At 43.6% G+C, this 9,064-nt stretch overlaps 2 protein-coding genes across 2 annotated transcripts in view; one reads left to right on the top strand and one right to left on the bottom strand.

Annotated features, from left to right (window-relative positions):
* Positions 1–913: 913 nt before the first annotated feature.
* Positions 914–4,738, top strand: LOC107103835 (serine/arginine-rich splicing factor 4-like). The gene is made up of 5 exons (XM_015403671.1): positions 914–1,716; positions 2,098–2,207; positions 2,285–2,493; positions 2,572–2,649; positions 3,902–4,738. The coding sequence occupies exons 1-5, from the start codon at positions 1,632–1,634 to the stop codon at positions 4,395–4,397; spliced, it is 978 nt and encodes a 325-aa protein (XP_015259157.1). The 5' UTR covers positions 914–1,631; the 3' UTR covers positions 4,398–4,738.
* Positions 4,739–7,909: 3,171 nt separating this feature from the next.
* Positions 7,910–9,064, bottom strand: part of msto1 (misato 1, mitochondrial distribution and morphology regulator) — a 5,509-nt gene continuing 4,354 nt past the window's right edge. Inside the window, 2 exon segments of the mRNA XM_015403668.1 lie at positions 7,910–8,832; positions 8,912–9,060. Coding sequence (XP_015259154.1) covers positions 8,573–8,832; positions 8,912–9,060 — 409 coding nt within the window. The 3' untranslated portion in view covers positions 7,910–8,572.

The raw sequence follows: 9,064 nt of genomic DNA, 5'->3' as shown, positions 1-9,064 counted from the left end.
TCAGCACAGCGTTCCTGCAGATCCTGAAAAACCCTTAAAAAGCATCTAATTCCTCGATATTAAACTAAGGCCTTAATTGGTATTAAAATGTCTTAAATCAATCTTATATTGTTACCACATCATAAATTGGATTTTATTATATAATCCACATCAAACATTGAAATATTAATACCTTAGTTTATGTTTACCGATCGACTCGCTGGAACCATTACTGGTTCCGTCCCGATAAAAGAAACCAATAAAAATGATGTTAAAAATAATGCCCATCGCCCTAAAGTCTCACACATTGTTGAGAAAACGGATTAAAATATAAATGAAAGGAGAACTTTTTAACATATTCTTAATGTTTTCATGTTTCTTATACATGGAAGCCCTAAAATTGAGAAATGAAAATTAGTTAAAATTGTTGATTTAAGTTTGAAACAAAACTAAAGTTGGTAAATTCAGTTCAGTAGTTGTTGGAAATATTTCTGTGCCTTAAAGCAACGGTTTATGCTAAAATAAATATTTCACTACCAGGTTTTTCTCATCTTTGTTGTGAAGTTGGATTTAACTTGTTATTTCAAATGGCTTAAAGTCTTAAATTGAACTTTCCTCATACTGTAGGACCCCTGCAGCGTCGTCTCCTCCATGCCTGATAGAAAAAGTTTGTTTTAAAGTAGTGAGATTTGCTCTTGGAAGCTGTTTGGACTGAATTTGATTAAAATAAAATAAATATTTTGATGGAGATGAGAAATCTGCTTCCTGGTGTGTTGAAGTACCAATAGTTTGCATCCTTTAATTTAATAGACTTAGACAGACTTTAATGTCGTTTTGTACACAGAGTGTATGCAAAACAAAATTGTTTTTTGTGCAGCTCTCATGACATTTCCGTTTGTTAAAGTGCAGCAGTGATCAAATAGTGATCAAATGCTCGTATTAGTAGTTACTGATCTGTCGTCACCATATTTTTATTAGATAAACCGGATCTTCTCAGCGTTCTGTTTCCTGTTTGGTGCGATTTGAAATCGTTGATCTTGACTTGAGTTCTGGTTAATTAACCCGCCTGCGCCGGTGTTCAGCGGGACGTATGCAGCGCGGCGGGACGGAGGATGTTTCTCAGGCTTTTTATTCCTACCTTCATCCTGTGCATGGAAGTAGGAATATTCTACCTGTTTTCTGTGTCTCACCTGTTTCTCCTCCAGTAACCTGTTAGTAATGCATGTTTTCATCGGGTGCAGCTGAAACCTTAATGACCCTAAAACTGAACTCCATTCATGACTGAACCGTCTCTGTTTCTGTCTCTTAATCCAGCAGCTGTTCATGTTTTTATAGGTTAACTTTATGTTTCCATTAATTTCTGTACATCTGAGCCACCATTTACTGATGTGATTATGGGAGGGGGGGGAAATGATAATGCTAATTTAAATGTCTAAATATCATGTCATTTCTTGCTGTCTTATTCAGTTTTATTCATATAAAATGATTGTGAATTTAAAGGTAAAGATTTAACAAAGAACCTCAATGTTTTAATTGAAAGAGTCCTTTGCTGACTGCCTGCCCCTATTGCTGGCCATGGTGTCCCCCCTTTCCAAGAGTGTGGTTTGACCATTCTGGGCCCCTGGGCAGACCAAAAAAGGGAGCCATTGTGAATGAAGACCGCTTTTCCCATTAGGCCCAGGCCGGGTGGTGAGGATGCCATGGGGTTAGGAGCAGATGTGGGTTCAGCTCTAATAGGTGCCTAAAAAAAACAACATGTTTTCTAACAGTCAATGTTGTTAGATAGGTTAGCTTAGCCACATGCTTTAGCTCAGCATCCTCCTGCTGTTATGATTTTAACTTTAATTCTTCTGATTAAATCAGGCCAACCTGTTCAAAGTTTAAACTGTGCAGTTCTTCTGTTTAAAGTTCAGATTTTAGAGGAGATTTAGGGACTTTTAGGATTGATATCTTGTGTTTTTAAGTCTTTTTCTCCTTTTGCTTTTCCCCTATGTTTCTTTTTCCCAACTGATTATTGAGATTTTACTGTAGGCTGTAGCTTTGAGCGTAGAATGATTGTTTCCTGTCTGTTTCTTTCTTCTTCTCACTTCTCTCTCTGTTTGCTTGTTACCTTGAAAGGTGGATATGGGCGCTGGGGAGGAAGGGACAGGTACGGTCCACCTGTCCGGACCGATTACCGGCTCATTGTTGAGAATCTTTCCAGCCGCTGCAGCTGGCAGGACTTAAAGGTGGGGAATGATTTGGCGTGGCTGGATTCACCCAGGGATCCCTGCAGGCGTCATTATCTGCGTTTTATGCTCCTCAGGACTACATGAGGCAGGCGGGGGAGGTGACGTACGCCGACACCCACAAGGGCCGCAAGAATGAGGGCGTGATCGAGTTCAGGCAGTACTCCGACATGAAGAGGGCTCTGGAGAAGCTCGACGGCACAGAGGTGAACGGCAGGAAGATCCGCCTCATCGAGGATCGTCCCGGCGCCAGGCGCCGCCGCTCCTATTCCCGCAGCCGCTCCAGGTAGGAGACCGCCCTCCGTTGGCGTTTCAGGCGAAGAACCGAGCGAGCTTTGGTGAAACTCCGCCCCTCTTCCCGCAGGTCTCGCTCCAGGAGCCGCAGGTCTCACAAGAGCCGCAGCCGCAGCGAGAGCAGCAGCCGCAGCCGATCCCGCTCCAGGTGAGCCCGCCTCTTCCCTGCTTTCACCTGCTAGCTTCCCGCTCAAGCTACCGTCACAGTTTCCAACCACCGTTCTTATTCCAGAGAAAGAATTTATAATCTAGAGCTGCAATGATTCACAAGAACAAGACTTATTTAAATTAATACTGGAGGGCAGAAATAATTCATCGTCTCCAAACTCAGCAGGGATGTTTAGGAAAGTTTGAACAATCGATACCGCAGGTTAATGTCTGACGCTCATTATGATCAGAATCCATATAAACACGCTGAGTAACATTTGCTCAAACTGTCGCTTTGCTTTAGCTCTAAGGAATAAAACAGACAAATATTATAAAATGCACATAAATAAATACTTAAAAATAAAAGTAATTAAAAAATAAAGTTGAAGATTATAAAGGACAAAAATAAATAAGGTAAATATTTCAAAGGCAAATAAAGAAGCTAATTAAGAGTTATATACATTTATGTCTCACTGTATAATTTAATTTCTACTTACATTTATTTGTTTATTGTATGATTATTTATTGAGCATTTATTTATTTCCGTATTTATTTTTAAATATGACAGAGTTGGTCCTCCATATTCACTGAGGGACGGGGGGGTCAAAAAGGCCAACTTTCTCTATAAAGGATTAAAACTGAGTGAAGATGGGCTCCCTCTGCACACTCTGGCAGGTGGCGCTGTGGAGCCCATCAGCTGTGCGGCGCAGCAGCGTATCTGTAGTTGAGGCGTTCAGAGTGGAAGACGGGGATTGACTGAACGATCAATATCACCCGATGAACATCTAGAGGTTGCTTTTTATCCATGCATTTAATTTCGATAGCAGGACAAATATGGCAATATATAGTAATATTGTTATAAAGTAATAATATCGTATCGCAAAACCCATGCCGCTACTCCGCCCGAATCCCCGACATTAATACTATAAATCATTTCTAAAGTCTGTTTCGCGGTTATATTTCTCCTGAAAGACATTTCTCTGTATTAGCCAAAGAGTTCTAGATAAAATGTTGGTTGCTAGGCAACGGTACCCAATGTCAATCAACCACGTTAAGTATTTAAAGTTCAGCTAATAGAGCCGTAAAATGACATCTGGGGGAGATATTTATTTATTTTGTTAAAAAACGACGTTAAAATGAAGGAAACAGAAACAGGATGTGATTAATTTAAAGTTCTTTCCCTTTAAAAGCTCAGAACCATGAAAATGGCGACTTTGAAATAGACTGACATCTTTTTTTTTTCCTCTGCTCAGAGCTGCTTCACGATCCCGCAGCCGATCTCGCAGCAAGAAGAACAAGAGCAAGAACAAGAAAGACGAGGAAGAGCGCAGCAACGGCGCTCAGAAGGACGACGACCGCAGTCGCAGCCGGAGTCGCAGCCGCAGTCGCAGCCGCAGCCCCAAGAGCAAAAAGAGTAAGAAGGAGGGGAAGTCTGCCAAGAAGGAGGATTCCAGGTCCAGGTCCCGCTCCAGGTCCCGCTCCAGATCCCGATCCAGATCCAGCCCTAAAGATCGCCCCAGAAAGTCCACCTCACCAGACCGCGAGCCGCCCAAGAGCGACAACGAGGCGGGCGACGCCGAGAGGGCATCCCGCTCCCGTTCCCGCTCTCCGGACGAGCCCAGACCCAGGTCCAAGTCCAAATCGCCGTCTGCGTCTCCGGCCAAAGCCGGCTCCCGTTCCCGCTCTCGTTCCCGCTCCGAGTCCCGCTCCAAGTCCCGTTCCCGCTCTCGTTCCCGCTCCCGCTCCTAGTTCAGATCCTGGACTGTGCATCACGATCCCCCCCGCCCCCATTTACATTCCCGCTCCCCTCCGACGCCCGACCGGGTTTTTGATAAGTACCTGTAGAGCAGCCGGCTCCTTCAGCACACGCCCCCTTCATTTAACTCTGACCCCGCCTCTTTTCCAGTAGATGTTTGTGAAATGCAGAGGGGATCTGGTTTTTATAAGTTCTGATGATGGTCTGTGTTTCTGTGTTCTTTTTTTTTTTTTTTATCTGATGTAGAAGCCAAGCCGCTGGCTGGGAATGAGATTCCTGGTCCGTTCAATCCTTGTTGAATTTCGGTTCAGAATAAAGTGTCTGTTTTCAACCAGTTGCTTCTGATTGGTCCGTTTCTACGCAGCAGGATGCGATCCGGTCCAGGAGTTCACATCAGACGATCTGCAGAACCTGCATAAACGCTCAGACTGAAGCCAAAGGATTACATTTTGTCTGGAGTCAACAGAACCTACTAACGCTGCGCTCCCCCTGCAGGCCTTGATGCTCAGTTCAGATTTTACTTTTTAAAATTTCCAAATATATGTGACTTTATGTGATCTCCTGTGTGAGCTGCATTCATACCAGGCAAGTGTCCCGCATGTGCAGTAGAGGACGCCATGATGTCACAGGTAGCCATCGAGCTTTGTGTTTACAGAAGTAAACATGGATGGTGGCGCTGGAGAGCATCTAGCGATCTTTATCAATCTTAAGAACTCGACCTTTTCAAGATGGTTAAACATAAATACTGCTCCCTGCATCATCGCCTCCCATGGTTGGTGTTTTTCTTCCATCTTCTGTGTAGCAGGATGCAGAATAGTCACCTTTCTAGGGGGTCCTGCTCCAGGTCTCCATCCAGATCCAGTCCTAATTATCGTCCCAGAAAGTCCAGCTCACAGGACGGCATGCTGAACCAGCAGCGCTTTCAGTCTGGATCGACGCGGGTTGGAACAGGTTAGCATGAAAAGTTTCCACACTGATCCAGCAGACTTTGGTTACGTTCACACTGCAGCCTGAAGTGACCCAAATCAGATTATTACGAGATATTATCTCGTAATTATGAGAAAAGGTCTCGTAATTACGAGATAAGCTGTCAGATTTTTTTTTTCCTTTGGCGAATGCAATACGCTTCTGTACAAATGTGACCTGGATCTGATCTTTTCATAACAGTCTAAAAAACTCTTATCCAAATTTTTTTCCCAATGCGACCCAGGCCGCTTTGCTCTGTGGTCCTGAATCCGATACGAATCTAAATGCGAGTTTGTGTGTTTGAACGGCCAGGTCGCATTCATCCGACCTTTATCCCATTAATACTTAAAGGTCACTATTTTTTTTTGTTTTAAGGTTGGCAAACCTTAGTTGCGCTCCAGCACTACCATCCATGTTTACTTCTGTAAACACATCATGCTGGCTACCTGTGACATCATGGCGTCCTCTACTGCGCATGCGGGACAGTTAATGCTGTATGACTGCAGATCACACAGGAGATCAGCAACACAAAATCTGATTTCCCCAAAACAATTAGGGTGGAGCATCAGGGCTGGCAGTGTGAACGCAGATCAACGCTTGACTCTGAAAAAAACTCCAGTTTCCTCCAATCGAATCCCGTGGCTTCAGTCTGAATGTTTATGTAGTGAATTTTGCTAGAATGTTTAGTAAATTGAGGTTTCTGGGAAAAAATGTGATACAGAAATAAAGACTTGAAAAACTTCTTACATTTTGGGAGAAAACTTCTGAATTAATTTCCCATCACATTCAATTCTATTCAGTTTATTTCTATAGCTCCAATTCACATCATGTCATCTCAGGTCACTTTCCAGTTCACCAGATCATCCAATCAGATTGATTCAAAGTTTTCTATCTAAGGAAAACCAGCTGATTGCATCGACTCATTGACTCTTCAGCAATCCCTCACACTAAGCATGCTTGTAGCGACAGTGGAGAGGAAAAACTCCCTTTGAACAGGAAGAAACCTCCAGCAGAACCAGGCTCAGTGTGAGCGGCCATCTGCTGAGGCCCACTGGGGTTCAAGGAGACAGAAGCAGACATAGAAAAAGAAGCATAGATACAAAAGGCAACTGTCAACCAGCTCCACAGGCGGCCCCGTCCAGGAAACACACAGCCAGGCAGACGAGCTCCGAGCCAGCTCCCATGTCAGAGGATGAATCGAGCACATCCAGTTAGTCACAGTCAGAGAAACAGGACTACACTGGAAAACAGGCCAAGCTCCAGCATTCCCTTCACCAAGACGGCGCATTTCTGTAGGACACATTTTTAATGGGCTTGAAGTGAAGAGGATGTGATTTAAAAATAAGAAAATGGGTAAAACTCAATAAGAAAAAGTTAATTTTGGGGGGAAAATTTCTTTTTTTAAAGTTGTTTTCCAGGGTTTAATTTTAGCTTTAATTAAAAAAAAATGTATATTAAAACACTTTACAGTATTTTGCTGTTTATCTTTTAACTCTTCATTTTTATGTTATTCTTATACATTTTTCTATAAACTTTGCTGCTGAAAACAGCAGAATTTTCCTGGATCAGAACCAAACATGAAGAAGCAGCTTCTAGTTCCTCTGCTTCAATAATCTGGAATAAAATCCCAGAAAACTGGAGAAGAGCTGAAGGCCTCAGCTGGATTAAATCCAGATTAGAAACCTCTCAGATTAATGTTGCCTTTGACTGAGATCCAGAAATTATTAAAGTTTTCAATCCAACTTTCTTCTACTTAAAAATCATTTTATTCTTTTCTTTACTCCTGTTTTCATGTCATTTTCAGCACTTTGATTCGTCTCACTAATAAATGAAATAAACTGTCCTCCCAGCGTTTCATCTCGCTCCCTTTGGAGAAATCACAGGGTTACCATGGTAACACGCATGCTGATAAACTCAGTTTCCCTAAAGGTTCAGCAGAGCCAGTCCTTTATGCACAGGTTCTGTTCTGGACCTGTTCATGTGAAACAGGAGGAGCTGTCGACCAATCAGAAGGAAGCAGGAAGCTTCACAGCATGGCGGCATGAAGGCACCCCGCCCCTCTATGAAAGCTGCAGAGAACCCAACCGCTTTTACAGTCTGAACAAACTGCACCAAAAAAAAACATAATTATTCACACATGAAGTGAAATAAACCATAAATTGTCACAATTACACCTAAAAACATTATTTTTAAGCAAAGACACTGGAGGCAATCCTTTATTAGTTTATTTGCAAGTGAACAAAAGAAAAAACGAGATTGAACCGTTTGAAAGAAGAAAAGTAAACAGAAAAAATACAGAAACAAAATGAAAATGAAAGCATTCTAAAAATAAAACTAATATTTTCCTCCCATTTCTTAATGTAGACGAATCGTCAAACATCTGGAATCGGTTCTGATTGAAAACCGATCGTCTCAATGAGACCAGAACAGAAGTTAAACTGTTCTCTCTGTAATATTTCAAACTTGAATCTTTCCTTTAAAATCTAATTCAGTCTATTTTAAATTGGTTGCATTGACATCAGAAATGATGCGTTGAAATTGGATTATTTCTCCTCAATGTGGAGTTTAATCTACAGAAGATCATTAAAAAGTCATTTAATAGATGAAATAAGTGATTAATTAAAGTGTTTCTGAGCTCAGGACTAGAAGCACCTCTGCTTTGGATGTTTCATCATATTCTACATCTCAGATTATGTTTATTTGTGGATTAACTCTTATAGAACCGCCAATCTTTGAAAAACTATTTTACTTATTTTATGAGGAGGATTATGGATGAAGAAGCATTTTAGGGAACAACAAGGAACCGTAAGGTCGGACACAGAATGCGTTTGAACTTATCATTTTCTTATTTTATATAATAAACTGATCTGAAAGCTGATTGGCTGCTGCTCTGCTCCTCTGGGTCTGCCCAGCCTCTGATTGGACGGCTGAAACTGTCGCCGTCCAATCAGAAAAGCGCATGGATCTTCAGAGACAAAGGTTTCCCCGTTTCTCTGCTTTAATCTGAACCTTCCCTGTGAATTTATTTCACAGGAAGTGACATCATGGCTGTAAAGTTCAGTCTGAGGCAGATGAAGACCCAGATCCGGTTCTGGGTCGATCCGGCTCCTGTAGAACAGCAGCTCTCTGATGTCCCCACGCCGCGGCGTGGCGGTCCTCGCCTCCTCAACCCTCTGATCCTCCCTGATCACAGAACCCCCCCTCAGTCATCATCCTCTTCCTCAGAGGAAGACCGCATGGCGCCGCTGCTGTCGTCACGGTAACAGCGAGCCAGCAGCCGCAGGTCCTCCAGGGCCTCCTGGTAGTCAGCCATCTCAGGCCCCTGGGACAGGAAGCTGGGGGCCAGTCGGCGGATGTCGAAGGCGCTGGCGGAGCGGTGCAGCTCAGCGAGCCAGGGATGAAGGGCGGGTCCGGACTGCAGCGACGTCAGGACAGGAACCGAGGAGACGGGCGGACTCGGCGCTGCAGAGACGACTCGGTTACAGAAGGAAGGAGGGAAGGAAGGAAGGAGGGAAGGAAGGAAGGAGGGAGAAACACTCACCGCCAGGAGGGGGCGCCAGGCTCCTCAGGAAGCCCTGAGCGTCCAGCGACGGGCTGAAGATCTGCGGGAAGGGAGGGGTCAGCTTACTGGGGGAGGAGACCAGCTGCAGGGCCCTGTGGGGGGGGGATGAAGACTGATGAAGACTATGGTTCA

The sequence above is a fragment of the Cyprinodon variegatus genome, unplaced genomic scaffold, assembly GCF_000732505.1.
Source record: "Cyprinodon variegatus isolate N-32 unplaced genomic scaffold, C_variegatus-1.0 Scaffold1538, whole genome shotgun sequence".
In the NCBI taxonomy this organism is placed as follows: Eukaryota; Metazoa; Chordata; class Actinopteri; order Cyprinodontiformes; family Cyprinodontidae; genus Cyprinodon; species Cyprinodon variegatus.
This window is presented reverse-complemented; position numbering and strand designations above follow the sequence as displayed.